Source organism: Engystomops pustulosus, chromosome 3 (genome assembly GCF_040894005.1).
Source record: "Engystomops pustulosus chromosome 3, aEngPut4.maternal, whole genome shotgun sequence".
NCBI classification, from domain to species: domain Eukaryota; kingdom Metazoa; phylum Chordata; class Amphibia; order Anura; family Leptodactylidae; genus Engystomops; species Engystomops pustulosus.
This window is the reverse complement of record NC_092413.1, coordinates 91,465,427-91,487,578: the sequence shown is the minus strand read 5'-3', so window position 1 is coordinate 91,487,578 and position 22,152 is coordinate 91,465,427. Positions and strand designations below refer to the sequence as shown.

At 41.6% G+C, this 22,152-nt stretch overlaps 1 protein-coding gene across 1 annotated transcript in view; it reads left to right on the top strand.

Moving 5' to 3' along the window:
- Window positions 1-22,152, top strand: part of ECT2L (epithelial cell transforming 2 like) — a 34,349-nt gene that overhangs the window by 4,441 nt on the left and 7,756 nt on the right. Inside the window, exons 3-15 of the mRNA XM_072141410.1 lie at window positions 2,827-2,939; window positions 3,310-3,472; window positions 3,915-4,167; window positions 9,655-9,788; window positions 12,582-12,709; window positions 13,325-13,466; window positions 13,668-13,836; window positions 15,136-15,264; window positions 15,432-15,524; window positions 17,258-17,443; window positions 17,552-17,655; window positions 20,282-20,395; window positions 21,955-22,044. Coding sequence (XP_071997511.1) covers window positions 2,827-2,939; window positions 3,310-3,472; window positions 3,915-4,167; window positions 9,655-9,788; window positions 12,582-12,709; window positions 13,325-13,466; window positions 13,668-13,836; window positions 15,136-15,264; window positions 15,432-15,524; window positions 17,258-17,443; window positions 17,552-17,655; window positions 20,282-20,395; window positions 21,955-22,044 — 1,818 coding nt within the window. The remainder of the gene's footprint in view (window positions 1-2,826; window positions 2,940-3,309; window positions 3,473-3,914; window positions 4,168-9,654; window positions 9,789-12,581; window positions 12,710-13,324; window positions 13,467-13,667; window positions 13,837-15,135; window positions 15,265-15,431; window positions 15,525-17,257; window positions 17,444-17,551; window positions 17,656-20,281; window positions 20,396-21,954; window positions 22,045-22,152) is intronic.

Below are 22,152 nucleotides of genomic sequence, written 5' to 3'. Positions count from 1 at the left end.
GCATGGTTGTTGGTGCCAGAAGGGCTGGTCTGAGTATTTCAGAAACTGCTGATCTACTGGGATTTTCACGCACAACCATCTCTAGGGTTTACAGAGAATGGTCCGAAAAAGAAAAAACATCCAGTGAGCGGCAGTTCTGTGGGCGGAAATGCCTTGTTGATGCCAGAGGTCAGAGGAGAATGGGCAGACTGGTTCGAGCTGATAGAAAGGCAACAGTGACTCAAATCGCCACCCGTTACAACCAAGGTAGGCAGAAGAGCATCTCTGAACGCACAGTACGTCGAACTTTGAGGCAGATGGGCTACAGCAGCAGAAGACCACACCGGGTGCCACTCCTTTCAGCAAAGAACAGGAAACTGAGGCTACAATTTGCACAAGCTCATCGAAATTGTACAGTAGAAGATTGGAAAAACGTTGCCTGGTCAGATGAGTCTCGATTTCTGCTGCAACATTCGGATGGTAGGGTCAGAATTTGGCGTCAACAACATGAAAGCATGGATCCATCCTGCCTTGTATCAACGGTTCAGGCTGGTGGTGTCATGGTGTGGGGAATATTTTCTTGGCCCTCTTTGGGCCCCTTGGTACCAATTGAGCATCGTTGCAACGCCACAGCCTACCTGAGTATTGTTGCTGACCATGTCCATCCCTTTATGACCACAATGTACCCAACATCTGATGGCTACTTTCAGCAGGATAATACGCCATGTCATAAAGCTGGAATCATCTCAGACTGGTTTCTTGAACATGACAATGAGTTCACTGTACTCAAATGACCTCCACAGTCACCAGATCTCAATCCAATAGAGCATCTTTGGGATGTGGTGGAACGGGAGATTCGCATCATGGATGTGCAGCCGACAAATCTGCGGCAACTGTGTGATGCCATCATGTCAATATGGACCAAAATCTCTGAGGAATGCTTCCAGCACCTTGTTGAATCTATGCCATGAAGATTTGAGGCAGTTCTGAAGACAAAAGGGGGTCCAACCCGTTACTAGCATGGTGTACCTAATAAAGTGGCCGGTGAGTGTATATTGTTGTACTCAGGGGGCCGATATGATTGAATGTTGTGGAAGGACAGGAAGCAGTAAGTTACTGTTTAAATTGTCATGTTGGCACTTGATGGTAAATAAGTGGGATGTGGTCTCTTAACCCCTTCCCGCTCAGCGTCCGATATATCAGACGCTGAGTGCAGTGACTTAGCGCTCAGCGTCTGATATATATATCGACGCAGAGCTGATGCCGGTTGAGCTCAAGATATGAGCCGAACTTGCATCGGGAAACACGGGGCTCCGATCGCTGGTGTTCAGCCCATTACATGCAGCGGTCAGCAGCGTGTAATGGCTGCAGCATTTAACTTTGCTTTAACTGGGACTGCACCCCCACCCCAAGCCGTTTTCGGGGGGCGCGGATCGTTGCTGTGGCATCACTGGGGTCCGATCTGGACCCCAGTGTTGCCTTTAAGAACTGCCTGTAAGATGGCGTCAGTGACGTCATCTTTCAGGCACAGTGTCAGCCTGTGCATGTGCATAGGCTGACACTGCTAATACCCTGCAATACATCAGTATTGCAGAGTATTATCATGAACAACCACTCAGATGATTGCTTGTTCATGTTCGTGGAAAAAGTTAAAAAAAAAGGTATTCAATAAAAAATATAGAAAGAAATCAATAAAAATGCCCAAAAGCCCCATAACATATAAAGAGACATGTAACAAAAAAAAAAGTCCAAATCATAACACAAACCCCACATATATAGTATCACCGCGTCCGTAACAACCCGTAGAATAACAGTAAATAATTATTGGACCTGCACGATAAACACAGTTAAAAAAAACTGTTATAAACGCTTCAAAAATTATGATTTTTACCTATTCAATCCCACAAAAAATGCTATAAAAAGTGATCACAAAACATATGTACTCCAGAATGATACTGGTGCAAAGTACAACATGTACCGCAAAAAACAAGCCATCAACCAGCTCCATAGCCATAAAAGTAACAATGTTATGCCACTTGAAAGACGGCAATGCAAAAATTATAGATAGAAGTTAAGTAAAGATAACATGATGATAAGGCTAAACAGTATAATTACTGATGTATGGACTGACTAGCCTCACATCCCTATGGACAATGTATAACATGAGCTAAATAGCGGGGATGTGCATGAAAACTGGCCACAAAAAAATGAATATCAAAAAATGATAAGTAACAGTGTTCAAACGTTATTACCATATAAAGCGACGCAAGTCAGAATCCAAAAAATCGGGCTGAGCCTTAAGCTACAAAAAGGCTGCGTCCTTAAGGGGTTAAAGGTTTGCCATCAGTGCTCTAGGTGATGATGGCACTGTCTTTTTTTTGTCTTTTTTCCAGAGAAAGCAACTTTATAAAAATATGTAAATGAGCCTGAGGCTCACACAAGCGCCTCATGGCTCCGCTGTTCACTATTTATGCATGCTCCCCGGCCACTCAATATTAACCCCTCCACAGCTGGTTACATCAGTGGGCTGTCTGCAAATCACACACATGTGGGGGGTCTGCAGACAGACACCTGACGTCACCGGCTGTCTGAGAAAAATGGGCAAAGTGGAGGCGCTCTGGGCGATTGCCCAACCTTTGAGAGAATTTAGTAGAAACTACTTAATTACATTTTTCCCTTTTCCATTGGTTTGTGTCATCGTTTTGAATTGGTGATTTTATTTATTATGTTTGTGGATTTAATTGGAAATTATTGATAAAGACAAGTTAAGAAAATTTTACATAACCATAAGTAAGAAATGATGATAAAAGGAAAGTTGTTCATTCCATTTTTACTTTTCCTTTGCAGCTATTTAATGAAAGAGTTAATCTCATAGGGCACTGGTATGATCTATGGACAGATAAGCAGCGCAAACAGTTTCTACACGCCATTCTTACAAGGAGCAGCAGGTCACAGCTGAAGTAAGAAAAGAGCAAAGCTCAATAACAAAGGGTTTTTTTTTTTTAATAGTGTCAATTACATTGACTGTATTCAGTCCAATTGTGAAAACTATTCTATGCAATAAAAAAAAATTGGTGCAAGCAGGGTCTAAGTCAAAGTGACTTTGCATTGTCCTATGTTCATTTGGTGCAAAGGAAAGTCGCAAAACCGCATTTGTACCACAAACTACAAACACAGCCAAAAAAAACCGGGCTGTCGTGATAAAAAATACCATCTCCGACTCCAGTATTAAGTTTTATGCCTTGATGTTTTAAAAAGTTGCAGATTTTGGCAGAAAAACTCCTATGTATAAGGGGGCAAAAAAGCTATAGAATAATCATTGTCTCACAGATTTGTACAGGACTGGTTTACTGAAGAGGTTCCTGTTACCAAGGTAGATTTTACAACAATCTTACCCAGGATTCTTTCACTGTACATCTTATCTTTCCTGAATCCTCATGACCTGTGTTCTGCAGCACAAGTCTGTTGGCACTGGAAATTCCTTGCTGAACAGGTAAGGTGTGATATCAATAGTTTTGTTATAAATATTCTGCTTGTATGCTTTGTTATCATGTTCATTTTACTCATCAAGTCAATACAAATCAGACAGCCCAAGCTAAAGTCTCTGACCTGCATGTTCTCTATTAAATCTATGCCAGTCTTAATATTCCCCCCTCCCGATGCTCTGCAGACGGATCTACTGAGAATCTTCTTTTAGTACATCTGGAAGCCACCTCCGCTAGGTCAGATCTGTTTAGCTGTAATCTCCACCAGATTTCTGGTGGAGACTATAGTAAATACAGTGGGCCTCCCCATCATTCCAAAGTAGCTTGAAAAGAGATGGAGATAGGGCTTTATACATGCCTTCACCACAAGAACACTGGGCTTTCATTTCAAAGATCTAACTAGTAAGTTTGGTGGTGTCATAACCATGGAGATGTTTTTTTTATTTGTAGGATTGCTTATGGATGCCAAAGTGTACAAAGTTTGGCTGGTTTCTACCATATACTCCTGCAGACAATGAGTATAGTGCATGGAAGAGACATTATATTTCATGTGCCTGCAGCCTTGATTATCTGACACCAAGGGAAGCGGCTGAAACATATGGCACATTAAATGAGAAAAAGGAGAATAAAGAGGAACAGGAAGAAAAACTACAGGAGAAATGGCTACGGAGAATGCTTCATGAAAGGCTGGCACTGGAGAAACGTAAGAAGCCTTATTCTAAGGATATCTTATTGTCACAGTGCAAGAAGGGATATTTTTTTTAATCTTATTTTACATCTCCCCCAATGTCATCTCACTAGACATACTTACAGGAAACCAGGTAGCTGATATATGGGCTTCTGTATATAATGTCAGATTGAGACACTTGAAACACAGCCTGGGTTTTTGCACTTACAGGAGGAGGTGTCACGGGTGCTCCAACGACCCACTTCCATGGTCACAGGCTCACCTGTGCCCCTCCCTGCTTCCCCGGATCCCACTGCTAGTCTCACCTTCCCTCGAACCAGCGCTGGCTCCAGCGGTCCGGCGCATGCCCAAGCCTCTTACGGCACACGTGCCGGCTTCTGGAGATGTAATGGGCCAGTGCACCAATAATTGGCGCTGGCCGGCTGTCAATTCTGTTAAATATCTTGCTCCTTTCTGTGTCCCCTGCCGGATCTTTGTGCCTCATAGCCTTCGAGGAAAGCTTTGTCTGATGCCCTGTGCTTGTATTGTGATTTCCTGTTGTGAAACCGGTTCTGTTATTGACTTTGATCCCATGCTACGAGTCCTGACCTTCCGCTACATCTCTGACTCTGATCCCGTGCTGTCTGTCCTGACCTCCTGCCTGTCCATGACTCCGATTCTGCTATACATCTTTGTACTGCGCCATGGCCGCCACTGTGGACAAAGTCGCACCTGTGTAGTGATCTGGTGGTACCATGCTGCAGCAAGTCCAACCCGCTTCGCGGTGGGATCTGGTGAAAACCGAGTGCCACTTAGACTCCGCTCACAGGTGTCGTCTAACATCATTGTCCGTGGTGACCCAGTGGGTCCACTACCCCTGGTTCCTGACAGGAAGGATGCCAAGCGATGATGTCATTATACAACCAATATCATTAATTACAACAATGAGGAATTATCCTCTTATAGACATATCTATGTCTATCATAGAGAGAGCACACACAGAGGTTTCTCTTATGCCTGGCTTTGAGTATAGTATGATCTCTACCACCAGACAGTCCTCAGACTAGTGTAACTCTACCACAGACAGTCCTCAGACTAGTGTAACTCTACCACAGACAGTCCTCAGACTAGTGTAACTCTACAACCAGACAGTCCTCACACTAGTGTAATCTCTGCCACGAGACAGTCCTCACACTAGTGTAATCTCTGCCACCAGACAGTCCTCAGACTAGTATAATATCTGCCACCAGACAGTCCTCGGACTAGTGTAACTCTACAACCAGACAGTCTTCAGACTAGTGTAATCTCTGCCACGAGACAGTCCTCAGACTAGTGTAATCTCTGCCACGAGACAGTCCTCAGACTAGTGTAACTCTGCCACCAGACAGTCCTCAGACTAGTGTAACTCTGCCACCAGACAGTCCTCAGACTAGTGTAACTCTGCCACCAGACAGTCCTCAGACTAGTATAATATCTGCCACCAGACAGTCCTCGGACTAGTGTAACTCTACCACAGACTGTCCTCAGACTAGTGTAACTCTACAACCAGACAGTCTTCAGACTAGTGTAATCTCTGCCACTAGACAGTCCTCAGACTAGTGTAATCTCTGCCACGAGACAGTCCTCAGACTAGTGTAACTCTGCCACCAGACAGTCCTCAGACTAGTGTAACTCTGCCACCAGACAGTCCTCAGACTAGTATAATATCTGCCACCAGACAGTCCTCGGACTAGTATAACATCTACCACCAGACAGTCCTCAGACTAGTGTAACTCTACCACAGACAGTCCTCAGACTAGTGTAACTCTACCACCAGACAGTCCTCAGACTAGTATAACATCTACCAACAGACAGTCCTCAGACTAGTGTAACTCTACCACAGACAGTCCTCAGACTAGTGTAACTCTACAACCAGACAGTCCTCAGACTAGTGTAACTCTACCACCAGACAGTCCTCAGACTAGTGTAACTCTACCACCAGACAGTCCTCACACTAGTGTAATCTCTGCCACAGACAGTCCTCAGACTAGTGTAACTCTACCACCAGACAGTCCTCAGACTAGTATAACATCTACCACCAGACAGTCCTCAGACTAGTGTAACTCTACCACAGACAGTCCTCAGACTAGTGTAACTCTACAACCAGACAGTCCTCAGACTAGTGTAACTCTGCCACCAGACAGTCCTCAGACTAGTGTAACTCTGCCACCAGACAGTCCTCAGACTAATATAATATCTGCCACCAGACAGTCCTCAGACTAGTGCAATCTCTGCAACCAGACAGTCCTCGGACTAGTGCAATCTCTGCCACCAGACAGTCCTCAAACTAGTGTAATCTCTGCCACCAGTCTCTCCTCATCTAGGATAGCTTTGTAGCCACAGGTTACTGGTTGACAATTTCTGACGGGTGAGTGTACCTCAAAGAACTGTCCTTCCATCAAACAGTGTCAGCCATTTTATGCCACAATACCTCATGAAAGTCAGAAATTATAGAAGCCAATGAATCTTCTTGATACAAAAATCAATCTTTATTCATTTTAATTACATCAAATCACAAAAGACGAGTTAAAAACACCCCATTTAAAAGAGATACACATAAAATCATAATTCCGGACAGTGTGAAAAATATCTGAGAGGGAGCAAATATGCTAGTCTCTGGTATCATAACATATCACAATATACACCACAATTGGAGGGGATGGGTTACATGTAAGCCATAATGTAAGACACGCAAAGAAATATAAAACCATTAATACCCACCAGAAGCCATGCTCCAACACCCCCAGCCAGCCATTTACCTGGGTATATAATATATAATAATATATATATTATTGTCCCAAGATAAACAAATGTTTTTTTTTAGAGCGAATGTGATTTTAAGCTGGTGACAGGTTCCAATAGCCTATGCTATGTTTTTAATAATGCCATAGTCATGCATTTTTCCCTTCCTCCACACCACATCTGGATACTGAAATCATTCAGATTGCTAACAAAGGAAATTTGTAAAATCAGCATAGCATAGGCTATTGGAACTTGTCCCAGATCCAACATTATTATATAGATGTGTTACCACAATCAAGATTACGACATAGAACCCAGATTACTACCATAGATACACTCCCAGATCTACTAAATAGATATGTGACCAGAACCAAGATTTCTACAAGATGTTTTACAAGAATCAAGCTTCCTACATATAAACAGCACCAGAAGCAAAATTACTACATAATTACAGGACCAGCACCAAGATTACTACATAGATACATGGCCGAAATCAAACAGATTGAGACAGACAGTACTGCACCAAATTTATAGTCAATACGGTTTATTCAGTTGAAGAGTGCATGCATACAGATCAAGAAGAGACACGCAGTACCCAATAACAGTAAATGTGAATGGGAAACCCCCACATGCAGTGAGCGCACTGCAGCGTGGTGGTGACGTCCCAAACCCATACATAAAGACCGACTTCATAATCAACAATACAGGCAGTCCCCGGGTTACATACAAGATAGGGTCCATAAGTTTGTTCTTAAGTTGAATTTGTATGTAAGTCGAAACTGTATATTTTATAATTGTAGATCCAGACTAAAAAAAATTTTCCCCAGTGACAGAGTGAAAGTGTAACCAGGTATAGAGTCTTAGATGTTACATTTTAGTGTGTTCATAACACATAATGTTCAACCAACCAGTTGGTTGAAGCGATTGCTCTGCTGCACCAAATTTTCACAGTGTCTGATATTGGCTGATAAATCTGATGTAACGTAGGGCTGTCTCCATGTAGTGCAGGGCTGTTCTCATAGGAGAAGATCACAGAACAGGAGAGATGCTGCAGAGTTTATGAGTTCAAGGGTAATACCGGCACCTACTGTAAATCTGGTGTTTCAACAATTGATATAGTTTGAGTACTGAAAGCTTATACAATTTTCCAATATACTTTCTGTATCAAATCCTCATGGTTTTCTAGATCTCTGCTTTCTTTCATTTGATAGAAAACTTCTATGTTTATTTCAAGTGGATAGAAATCTGTCCACGGACAGGCGGGTGCCCAAGCCATTATTATCACAGAGACTGATAATAGTAAAGACCGTGGCCAGATTTGTATCTACTGGAAGTAAACAATGAAGCTTCATATAGAATGACAGTAAGAAAAGAGCTTAAAACCGTATATTGGAAAATTGTATTTGAAAATTGTAGAACTTTTCCTTACTTGATAACCCCTTTAAGTATTTGAACTGAAGAGTTTCTTTCATTTTCTTTTTTTTTTCTTTTCATGTTCTAACAGCAATATCTCCATCTTCCTCACCTAGAGATCACTATGATCTGTAGATCACTCTAGAGATCATACCCACACATTATCCAATATAGTCACAGTTCCTCCACAGTAGCCAATGCAGTTACAGTGCAGCCACAGTAGCCAATGTAGGAACAGGGCCCTTAAAGTAGCCAATATAGGCACAAAGATTCCCACACTAGTCAACTGGTCAATATAGTAATAGTGCCCCTCCCATTATCCAATAAAGTAAAAATCCCCCCTTTAGTAGTCAATATAATAACGATGGCTTAACTGTAGTAAATATGAAAATAGCCCCCCCACCACCACCACAACAAAAATAGCTACTATGCAGACACAGTACCCAATATAGTCACAGGGCCCCCCACCTTTTGGAGCAAATAAAGTAACTGTGTTCCCACAGTAGCCACTTTAGTCAATAGGGCCCAACAATAACAAATATCTCACAACTCTTAACTCATGTTTGAATTCTATGTATTTTACATGTCTAGCTCTCAGTCTCCTGATGGCTTTACCTCTTCATTTCTGTTAAGCTCCTCTCACTTCTAGCCCAGCATTTTCCCCCATCAGTTGGTCTGCCCCTCCAGGGTTTGTCAGCTGTTTCCTGGGCATGCTGAAATCACATCTCTCACTTCACCATCAACACCCTCACAAATACAACATTAGTAAGGCAGTGTTTTATGTAGTTTTGGCAGTCCAAACCTACAGCTGTGGTGGAAGCCCCTGCTTCTCCTGCAGTGTTGGGGGCCCCGGGGCTTGCACCCAGGGTGCTTTCAATATAATCTGGCCCTGGGTTCATCACATGATGGATGTTTACTATTGTCTGAGTTTTTCAACTTAAAAATTGACCAGAACAAATGTAAGAGACTCTGAAGATTAGAAGCCCATTATTTAGTATAATGGATAATGAAGTTGATGGCGCTATATAAATAAAGATTATTATTATTATGGATTTATAACTTTTTTATACATTTGTGTAAGGAGAAAAATGGTGGTTGGTTCCAAGCTAGTCCAATGACTAAACATAGTTATCATAATGCAAATATTGGTAATGTAGCCTTTGACTTCCCGTATCATTATGTACATAACACCTATCGTGAGCCTCTGTAGCTTTCCTTCATTCCCATGTTTATAATCTGTTACAAAACTGCAAAAAACTGCACAGACGCAGATGTAGAGTACATTACACTGTCCTCTTTTCCTCACTGCTAAAACAACTTGCATTCCAGGTGACCTCTTTAAAACCAGACCTCCTTGGATGAGCGGAGCATGGAGATCAGCAATCAAATCTAGATTAACACAGACTACATCAATGAGCATGACTGACCAGGCTGCGGTGCAGGCTGCTCTCTGGTTTATGAAGGTGAGAGAGAGAATTGTATGTGCAAAAATACACTGTCCATTGGAAATACTTTACAATTATATCATAATCCATTTAATTTATATTTTAAATGCTCAACCTTATAACATCTCTGCTTGCTGCCGGGAACGTGAAAACGGATTTTACCACCATTGAAAGAAATGTATTTTGTTATTGGTAGACAATCAGTTTCTTCTTGTGGTGACAGAATTGTAATATTTATCACCATGACCGTAAAGACGCTGCACTGTGGTGGGCAGTCCCACTACATTGTCTAAATCCTCCAAAAACGTTTAGATAAGAGAATGATAAGTTTCTAATAGGTATGTAAAATAACTGCAATTTTATGGAGTAATTAATGCCTCCCAAGGACACTTTCAGATCCTCTTGGGCATGAATGCCATACCTGCTACATGTCCCCAACCCCTGTGCAGCCCCCATAGAAGATGAAAAGTAACCAGTCCAGAGCAAATGTTTGAAATGGGGAATCTGGCATGGAAATATTTCAGACAATAGGTCTCCATTTAGGAGTTCTAGGAGTCGGTGACAACTGGAAATATCTGAAGAATTCTGAAGAAGGAAACCCTAATGAATTCTAAAGAGGTGCTAACGCAGACATTCTCACTAGAGAAAGAAGGTGGTCTTTATTCTGCTGAACATCTGCCGTCTGTCAGTGGCATGGCCACAGTATAGAGTCCAAAAAATGGTCAATTAAGTCACCTGGGCAGCTTGATAGTTGGGTATATTATTTTACTGCTCTACCATTCCAGAGAAAACAAAATGACATTGCTGAGACTGTCTACAAAATGTAGTTGGGAACTTAAATGGGCGTTTCTAAAAATATATCACTACAATAATTGTTGCTGGGCTCCATTCTCTTCATCAAGAGAGGTCTGCTCCACCACATACCAGGAAACCATTGAGTTTCAGAAAATACATTTCTAAGTTCTACCCTTGCAAATATTGGTCCTGGGAAGTGATTGTTCCCTCATCTTTTCTGCTTTCTTTTCCCTTGCCCACACCTCCCCAACCCCACGTCTAACTTTTGTCTCTTTCAAGCGGGTCCCACACAGATCACCTGTGCTCATGTACTGCTTAGCACAATTGTTTCATGGTCCGTGAATCCTTGAATTGAGTCTGTTTGCTTGCATACAATGTTTTGTATTTGTCGGAGATTCATGTGTGGTTTTGCATGACCATTTGCTTCAATAATGCTTGTTTTATTTGTTCTTCTATCAATGAACTTAGATTATACATATGAATATATAAGATTTTGGGCAAGAATGATATTTTAAGATAATTGATCTTTACAATACAGGATTTGTGATAGCATCTCCAGTCCTCCAGTGGAAATTTCAGCCATATATATTATATTTGTTTGCAAAGGCTGCCATTGGAGGAGGCCCTGTCATATTGATAAGGAGTCTCGTAGGAAGAAAGTAGAGAGTAAAGCTGCTGTTGTCACTAGCGATGGTAGCCAAAGCAATAGTTTTAAAGGAGTCAAAGATCAGTCTTACTCCAAGGCAACCCACTGCCAAGAAGAGTCATGGTAATGCCAATCCATCCAAGAAGGGGATTAATATTGAAGCTGGGTGGTACAATTTAAGATCTTGCAGTCCTACTGAAAGTCTAAGGTTGATGAAGAATTTCCAGCCTACGGCTAAGACGTGCCCCTTACAAAACGTAACATCACTGTGCAGTGTGAGTGAAAAAAGGAGGATGGGGCAAGATTGGAACTCCCTGAAAAATATATACGAAATGTGGCAATATATCCTTCTTTAGGGCCAAACCATGATAATTGCTTCTTTTGGTAATAGGAGACATCCTTAAAAGTTTTTTCTAACAGCAGTTTGTAGTTTAGAGAACACAGATTTGAGTGGTCCATTGGGACTATCACTCCGGAGTATTTTATTGCCGTGGAATTCCACTGAAAGGGAAAATGATCCTTTATATATAGTACTTCAGGAGCAGGGAGGGAAATGTTCAGGGCTTTGGAGTTGCTTTAATTTATCTTAAAATTACTAAGGTGACTCTCAAATTACTGAATAAGAGAGGGAAACGAGATGTGGGGTTGTGAGAAATATAGGAGGCCGCCATCTGCATATAGTGCAGGTTTATACTTATGCCTCCCAACCTTAATCACATGAATGTTCGAGTTATTATAACAATGACATACAACAATGGAGCAAGGGGGTGCAGTCTGGTGCAGTTTCGGATAAAAAAAAGGTTCAGTCAAGAAAACGTTAACTCGTACCAGGCCTTTGGGTGGGATCATAGAGCAAGTATTTTACCCAGAAAAAAGGGCCCAATTTCAATCTGTCAATCTCTAACTCATCGTAAAACCGCAATGGATTTTAAGTCATTAATTGTGAGGCCTGACAAGGACCCTAACCTGGGCAATTCTGACAGTAGATGTGAAGGGAGAATAATTATTGGGAAAGAAGCATTTGTATGAAAACAAACAAAGTTAGTGAAGAATATAGGTCACATAGGTACAGTAGTTGGATATTACATAGTAGGAGGGAGGATGAAATTGAGTGAAAAAGTTGTTGAGGGAAATTTTATATTCTTCCACTATGGACACAGGATTGGCCAGGTCCCTCCCTTTGTGAGAACAGATTTTATAAAATGGATTGGTTGAGGCAGTATTCCTCAACTACTAATCTAGTAGAATATAGGATTTGGTGTTCATGATAACTAATCCTGTTATCACTTTTCTCCTGTCATTCTTTAACATTCACAATGGAATCTAATCCTTGTCCTCATTTATGTTATAATTCTATTTATATATCGTAGGGTCAAGATAAAGGCACAGACAAGGCTCTTACAAGTCGGATGAAGGAAGAACAAAGCCACACTCCCAGTTTTACATTAGCTCTGGAAAAAAAACTTGTTGATCAGTTCATAAAGTCTCTGCCTAAAAGGTACGTGTACAATCTTACCATACTGTAATGTAAGCATGAGGGATAACCTCTTGGATAGGTGGATAGTTTAAGTATAAGGATACTGTATGCTAGATGCTAATTGGTATAGCAGAATTCACCACTAAGTGAGCAATGGATCCAGATAATAACATTGTGAAAATGGAATAAAGGAGAAAAGCGGAGTCTATTTAGTCAGGTACAAGGTAGTGGACGAATGGTCCATTAATAGTTCCCATAGAGAACAGTTTGTGACCCATTTAATTCATCATGTGTGATACAGGGTCTTAATATTACAACCACCGACACGGTGTATGCTGGATTTACTGAGTGGCACTGGCATCTTTGTAAATCTATCGCCAAGTTCGACCTGATGGAGTTTTCAGGTCGAACTTAAGTTTAAGGCCATAGTTTATATGGCACGTCATGCATTCATATACGCTACCCAACCTGTCATGCTCAAAATGGCATGCGGGGTGGAAGACCGTACAGATTCCAGGAATGAGAATTAGATGACAATAACAATAATAATTGTCAGACATTCCCACTATATGTGTCTGTGTTATTTGTGTATTACACATATTATGTGTATTTGTTTCTTCCCTTCTTTGTTTTTAGACAAATTGTAGCTGGATTTAACAAGTATCCAGCCACATCCAGCCATCTCAGCCGTAGTCTCCGGGATCTGTATGCACCACATTTGTTGCCTAATGCCCCGATTCACCTGATGTTGATATCATCTCATATACCAGCGTATGAGGTACTTCCACTTTTATAGGACGGAATGTTATTCTATCAGACAAATGATATGATAAATAATTTTGAGTAAAATATGGTTTTGGTTACTGGTTTTGCAACAGATATGAAGTTGCATACAAGGTTCTCCTGCTTGACGGAGAACCTAGTATGTATCGGAAAACATGTTAGATGTTTGAAAGTTTATCTCCATTTGTTTCTGCAGGTCCTTCTAGATGGTGTGAAGCCTGGTGTGATTCCTATAGTTTATGACTACAATGGTATGACACCCGAAAGTCTAATCTTCTGCGTGGAAAAAAACCTGGAAGGATGTACTGCACAGAGCATTGGGCTAATTGCGGATGGAGACTCTCAGCAAATACATTTCATGCAGGGTAAGTATTTCTTAGAAAATGTCACAATGCAGGTCACACATACAGTATATCCACACTTCAGTAATTTCAGAATACAGAAAAAAAATATAAAAATTTTAAACATAAAAAAACCAAATATATTTTGTACATTGGTTATGGTACTAACAAAACCAATAGGAAAATGCCTCACCTGCAGTTTTTTTGCCAATGCTATTGCATCTGAAATGTGTTCTGCGTAATAACCCCTCATAGTGTTCAGTAATAAAATGTTATTGCTTTGGTAGGTGGGGAGATGAAAAAGGAAATACAAAAGCAGAAAAGAGCTCTTGCGGTAAAGGGTTACATAAAAAACTACCATATATACTCGAGTATAAGCCTAGTTTTTCAGCACAAAAAATGTGCTGAAAACCCCTAACTCGGCTTATACTCAAGTCAAGGAAAAAGTGAACTCACCTTCTGACACTCCCCAGCGTCCCCAGCAGGCAGGCGATATACTCCAGAGGGCAGGCAGGCGATATACTCCAGGGGGCAGGCAGGCGATATACTCCAGGGGGCAGGCAGGCGATATACTCCAGGGGGCAGGCAGGCGATATACTCCAGGGGGCTGGCAGGCGATATACTCCAGGGGGCTGGCAGGCGATATACTCCAGGGGGCTGGCAGGCGATATACTCCAGGGGGCTGGCAGGCGATATACTCCAGGGGGCTGGCAGGCGATATACTCCAGGGGGCTGGCAAGCTGTATACTACAGGGGGCTGGGCTGGCTATATACTACAGGGGGCTGGGCTGGCTATATACTACAGGGGGCTGGGCTGGCTATATACTACAGGGGGCTGGCAGGCTATATACTACAGGGGGCTGGCAGGCTGTATACTGGGGGGGCTGTGACCAATGCATTTCCCACCCTCGGCTTATACTCGAGTCAATAGGTTTTTCCAGTATTTTGTGTCTAAATTAGGGGTCTCGGCTTATACTCGGGTCGGCTTATACTCGAGTATATACTCTAAAGCTGAAAATCTTAGGTCCTTAGGCAAAATCTAGCTGTCTCATCTTTTCTTGAGCCTCAGCTTTGATATGTTATACAGTGAGAGAAGCCTTGTGTGCCAAATACATAAAAAATAACATGTCATTGTTTAGTAATATAATATAGGAGATACATTTTAACAGAAATAAATAAAAATATACTACAATTGTGATGGCTTATTGGGATACCATTGCTCCATTGCCAGTGCCATGGCTTTTATGGGTGAGAAGCTAGTAATGGGGGGAACACTTTTAGTGTTTGTTCATGAATGATTTCTTTGTGGTTCCTATTTTCTAGGTGTTACCATCACTTCCCAGAGTGTCCTGAGTTCTGATATTAGGAACTTTTGGGAAAAGCTAGGGAGCTGTGTGCAGGCAGAAAAAGATGGTGGCCATATTGACGTATTTGTTCCACTAGCAGCCTCAGGTATGACTGCTTCATTAGTTATTTACTAAATCCATCCAGTAAATAGCTGCAGCATATTGAGGACTTCCTTGTTCCATCATCTCATGGTGTTATGTGCTTTGTGCATTACATGTAACAAATACGTGCAGAAGCTAGCCTGTCCTCATGTCTGCTGTCTTGTGTTACAGAGTCTGGGATGGAAATTCTTAAGCGTATTTCTCAGATAGCTGGAGTCCCCATCTGCTCCCCAACTGGGATTGCCACAGGGTCCTTTCATCATCGTAAGTTTCAGTCATTAATATAGTTACTTTAGATTCTTCCAATCGTTAAATGCATTGGGGCATTTTCTGCATCAGAATCAGCACCACAAAGGGGGACATGTATAACTCCTATTGGGAGAAAGCAAAAGTAGATTCCGGCACTCCAAACAAAAAATTCCTGTATTCGTTAAAAAGTATAATCTTTATTCCATCCTTTAAAATAGATAAATCATCGTAGTCAGATGCGTCCTCGCAGGACCATAGGTCTATCCTGCGAGGATGCATCTGACTACGATGATTTATCTATTTTAAAGAATGGAATAAAGAATTTTTTGTTTGGAGTGCCGGAATCTACTTTTGCTTTCTCCTTGGATTACCACAGCTGACCCACACAGCTTGTTTGGTCTCGTGCACCCTCCACCACGCCATCCGGGTATGAAGATATGTGAGTGAGCTGACTATCTCAAAATTTGTTTTTTGTCTTTATAACTCCTATTGCTTTTTTCTTTATTTTTTGTGCGACTTATTGTGTGATTTTTTGCTGTTTGAGACTTTTTAGGTGCAGAATCAAGCAGCGTACCAAAGTTATCTGCCTCAAAGATTTTATGCAGTGTGTCAGATTTATCTTTGTAGCCCAGATGTTTGTTCAACTTGTGCAAATTTTAGGCTCGGAATAGTCCCAATTTTGCAATTCAAAGGGGAGAGAAAAAAAGGATCCAGTAGCTGGCACTGCTCACACCATAATATGCAAACACATTTGGCAGACAAATAACAGGAGACTAGGCGTTAAAGGAAGTCCAACCAGCCGGGGAGCACATCCAGTATACACAGTCCAATGAAGCAGAAAAAAAGAAAAAAATGCGGCACTCAAACTTCCTTTTATTGTGGCAGAGGTAACAGGACAGAGTGAGGAGCTTGCGCCTAATAAGTTGCAAAACAGAGCATGCTAGACCAAGATTTACTTTTGTTAAATTACTATTTGGGACTAAAACGTTGCACACAACAAAAAGTGAGACTAAACAGGCAACTCATCACATGTATCACACAGGGGAAAAACTTAAGATACATTGGAATGATTAAGTAGGCCAACTTCAGGAAACTTGAAAAAGTGGCAACCAAAAAACTATGATACATGTGCCCCAAAATATCTAAAATTTGTCCTTTATTGATTTCAATGAGGCAGCTAGCAGAAAAGAAATTCTTATCTCATACAAAGAGACAACATCAAAACCTGCTTGAAAATTAACACCTGAAACAGACTGTAAAATTAAAATGGGTAAATTTAAGCTTAATTCAGTGCCCCCTCCCCCCTGCCTCCGCCCGGCCATTAATATTGAGTGCTGCTCAGTACTGTGCTGTTTAATATGGCTCACAAAGATTTTCTTGGCTTTAAAGATCAGTAAAAGCAAACCGCTAAATCCAGACATATATAGTTCTAAAACATAATTGCACCACTATTGATATATCTGTTTTACTGTTTGCCTCACTCATGTGCAGGTTGAGCCAGATAATCCAATAGTCTCGCAGGCTCTTGTAAATCTGATCTGTTTTCAGGATCACAGTTTCTAAAGTGACGGACAAAGTCCAACCTCTACACAGAAGTGGCGCAAACACTTAATAAATCATGTGCAAGCTCCAAATATCTTCTTTTTAGTGCAGACTTAGACAAAAAAAAATGGTGGAGCCACAATTGTATATCTGGGCCAATGTATGCTGCTATGTTTTTCCTACATTAACATGACATTTCCTACAAGTCCTTAGTGAATGGCTGCCTGCACCACCAAAAAGTGGATCACCCCCTTTTTTATACTTCACTGATGTGAAACTGCAAGTCTGGTGCAGACTGGCCGGAGTGCTGGAAGAGGCGCTACATGTTGTCCGGAAGCAAATGAAGAGGTATCTGTCTGATCTGCAGAGGGATGTCTCTGGGAGGATAATAGGTAATCCACTGGTGGCAGGAGGGCGTTTCTATGTGACACAACACCAGCATATTTGGTGGCTGAACGTTACTATATAAACCAGGAATGTAATGTTTCCTTATCCTGCAGGGCAGCTCATGTATGATGTGATGCCAATGGTAAAGGTGATTGCCAATCGTGAGGTCGGTGAGGCTTTAACTGAGGCTTTGGCGGAACTTGCCAAGGAGAAAAATGTATGTAAATTTTAAACTTTAGCTTATTTAAATAAAAGTGTGTATTCTTAATGAATTAGAACTAAGAGGCAGCACCCAAGGTATATGAAAAAAAAAGATTCTGTATGTATTTCATCCCTCGCTGCATGAGATGAAATAAATACCTCTCCAGCTATATGGAAGCTATATCCTTTTTGCATATACAGTAGCAGTAGTCCTGCCTTTTTTGCATTTATATTTTATGGATATGTCAAAGTTGGCAGGCTATTACTTACTATTTTTTGGACTGTGCTGCTATCTATCTACCACATATCTTATTTAATGCGCAACTACAGCTTTTCCACAAATCAAATAGCTCTTCTCATGTAGGATAAATTTGCTTTATTATCTTGATTACATATGTGCAGCGGTTTTTTTTCTATCCTCCACAGTTTATTGGCTCTGCCGTAGCTGTCTCCTGGCTGTGCCAATTATCCCTGTTATGCCATAGAGTCCTCTACAGGACGGTTTCACAGAGGGGAGGCTCTGCTGCTCCCTGCTCTCTCTGGAGGGAGGAGGGAAGGTCAATTGACAGTGTGTAGCTGGCAGGAAAGCTTTGTGTGTGCTGTTGACTGGTAGATAGTACCAAAAATGCCATAACTCTGGAAAGAAAAAGGTGAGGAAGACAATATGGATATTGTTCTGTTTGTTTTTAAAGGGAACCTGCCACTAGAGAACCTCTTTTACACTCCCAGTGTCCCCACAGCGGTGCATGGGTGCCACCATCTTTGTTGAGATCATTGCTCCCTGTGACATCATCGGGGAGTGGTGATCGGTTGGTTTGACAGGCTTGATCAAGGTGGCACATTCCTCAAAATGGTAGCAATGAAAACGTCACCTCACTTCACACTTCACACGCCTTACACAGATCCATACACCAAAGTATAATAAAGTATAAAAAGTTACTAGCATCAGAAGATAGCAAAATTCTTTTTTTATACACATTGGGGCTCATTTACTGAGGGTCTGAACGTCGCACTTTCGTTGGGTTTCTCGAATTTTTCCGATTTGCAACGAATTGCCCCAGGATTTTGGTGCACGCGATCGGATTGTGTCGCTCCGGCGCCGGCTTTCACGCCACAGAAATCGGGGGTTTGGTCGTCAGCATTTGTGTCGCAAGATCAGCACTTACATGCACTGGGACGAAGAAGGTGAACTCCGGTGGACCTCGGCGCAGCAGCGCCACCTGCTGGATATCGGGCGCACAACCTTAGTGAATCCCGGCGGAACCGAATCAGCGTCAGACAACGCGCCGCGGGATCGCGACTGGACCAGGTAAGTAAATGTGCCCCATTGTTTTCATTTTTAAAAATGAGTGCACAGTGAAAGCCTTAAAAACTTGGCCCACAAGAAAGTGACGCAAATGTGTTTTTTTTTCGCCAATTTCACCCCATTTGTAAATTTTTTCCAACTAAATTTGTTCTGCAGCAAATAAGCCCAAACAGTTCTGTACTCTTCTAGGTCATACTTGGTGTTAAGGGGGATGCCAAGGTTGCAAAAGCAGGCATTGTTTTCACCTTGGAAAACATATTTGCATACTTCACGGAAAAATGAAAAAGATTTTTGTAGGTGGAGAGCAAAAAATTAACAAAAAAATCCTGCAACGCAAAGGGGTTAAAGTCCTGTACTTTCGTACCTAGCTATTCACCACCTCGGATTGTTTTTTTCATATAAGACCTCGTTCTAGTATACTGCCGAACTTGGGATGTTTATCCCCTAGTAGTAGTAGTGCCGGTCCACTGGATCTCTCCTATATTTTGGGGAAGGGGTTACAGTTTACCTGGCTCCTTGACAGCTTGTTACCTGGATCCTCGAGCCATGTTTAGCAACTGGAAGCCGACCTCCACCCACCTCCTTTGGAAAACGCTCCTCATTTGATGTTTAAAAAAAAAACCTCCCTTCACTCCTTGCCCCCTCTTCTTCTTGCTCTTCTCACTGAGGGCAGCAAGCGAGTCTCACGCTTCTTCTTGATAGTTTGTCTTCACCTCCATTTGCTTGCTGGACTTAGTTTACAGGGGCACGGAACCGCGCTGACTTCAGCTTCCAGCTGGCCGAGGTGGCATGGACTGGCGAGCCGGTGGTGAGAGACCGCATAGGTAAGTAAATGCTTTTTTTTTTTTATGCAACAAATATTTTTTTTTGCACTCGGACAATCCCTTTAAAGGGGGAATCACATATGACAATTTGGTTAAACTCATTATAAAATGATATAATTCTTTAAGCTCTTGCCAATAACTCAGTGGTGGCGAACCTATGGCACGGGTGCCAGAGGTGGCACTCAGAGACGTCTCTATGGGCACCTGTGCAATCACCCCAGTGCAGAGTTCGCCAGACTGGAGTTCGCAGTCCCAGGCAGCCCAAGACCCTGGAAGGAAACTAAAATTATAATCCAAACTTCTTCTCCTTCTTTCTACTGTATTGGTGTTCTTAGCTGCCTATACATTTTATACCTGTGACAGAGTAGGGAGTAATAAGTTACTGTCTAAATTGTCGCATCGGCACGTGGGTTGGTTTTGGATGTAGCTTGGGCACTCGGTGTCTAAAAGGTTTGCCATCACTGCAATATCTGATCTGAGTGATGTAAATAGATTTTCTCTATGTATTGCAGGATCATCCCTTGGAGTTTATTTCTGTGTTTCTTCTAAAGAAATGTAGCAAGAACAAGGAGAAGCTGCTGACGTTGGAGAAACATTCAGATGAAACACTGTCAGCATTTTTGAAGGTAAAGAGCATTGCGCTTTACCATAAGGTTTGAACAATAGAAGACCCTTTTACATGGACAGTATATGGTCTTAGTTACCAACCACTCATTTAATGAGAGGTAGCAACTGACCACTTCACCAATGGCTGTGGTCTACTAGAGACCAGGTACCACTCATTTTTACACCTGTGTCCTGCCACCTACCCAAAAAAACTCCTACTGACATTACAGACTCCTATTGCTGCTTCTTAGGTTAGTTGCTTGTTTCCGACCATTCAGTGTTGAAGTTTCACCTTTGTGAAATTGGCTAAAACTAATCACTGGTCATGAAGAAACATCATTGCTGGAGGTAATGATTTGTTATGATATTTTATTATACCTGACTTCTCTGGGGTCTCCACTACTATTATTAACTGCTCTGGGGTCTCCATTATTATTTTCTGTTCTGAATGCAGTATGATAAGATGGCCCTTGGAACAATAAATGTTGGTCACCCCCGGCCTGAATCCTTAGATCAGGAATAAAACGGACATTATAAGAATTTCAGAATTTTCATAATTTATTATAGCTATATGGAGTCTGAGTGGGTCCATATGATCAAGACTCTGACTCCACAGTTCTAGTTTCAAAGTTGTTTTCTTGTCTGCTGTGGCAAATTGCACTAAAAGTTTAGTGTTTTGTTTACGGTAGTCTTAAAGTTTCTAGAAATAGAGGCTTGATAGGTGGCTTATGTCAGCAAGCCATGAGTAGCCTCCATCTTTAAATATTTTTCCCTGCAAAATACATTTCTGAAATATTGATTTAATATGCATAAATGCCAGATTGTGGGTTCAACCAATTAATTCCTATCTAGCTCAAAAATGAATACATCTGGTGTCCCTGACAGCTGGCCCTGTATGTGTAGTTACACCATTAAACTGGTGGGAAAATGGGTTCACAAACAGACAAACTCTCAAGCTATTTCCATATCCCTTCATGAATGGATCCTTGAGGGTTTGTTCATACGTTCAGTTTTTCAGATGCAGTTTTTGATGTCTAAACCAGGAGTGGAATAAAAAAAAAAAATGAGCAGGAATACTGGCTTTCGATTATATGTTCTGACCCATTATGATCCGCACTTGCTTTTGGCTTTAAAGACTGCAACTGAAAAACGTGTGAACGCACCCTCAGCTGGCCACTCACATGAGACTAATGGTGTTCTGAACCTGCCAATCATTATCGTGACTTTCCTGTGTTCCATAGAAACAGCTGAGGTGGACAACTATTGAATACCCACCTTCAGACAGGGGCTACACAAGGACTTTGACCCTGTCACATGACCAAAGATCACTTTGTTCCCTTGTCACTCCATCATTATTGTAAGTGAATGGAATTGTATTGAAACCATAAAAATGCCGGACCTGTGACTTCTAGTTGTTTTGCAACAATTCATTGGACCATTGCTATTACTGCCTGCCGTTCTGGACATGTGGAAGCCCATTGTTCTAAGTACAACAGGATCATTTCAGGAAGATTTTTACGAAGAGATCATTTTATTGCCTTTAGATGATAAGAAATATCAGTTCTGATGTGTTTTACAGCAGGAAGATGATCTTGAGGTTGACCAAACTGCCAAAGCTTCTCTCTACCAAAGTGATTCTGAAGTCGCCTTCCAACAGCTGACACTGCTGGTAACTATCCTGACTTTGTGGAATTCCAGAATGTGGGCACTAAACGTCTAAGCAGCAGTTTATTTTTCTGGAAAATATTTATTTGCTATTGAAAATAAAATAAAAAGA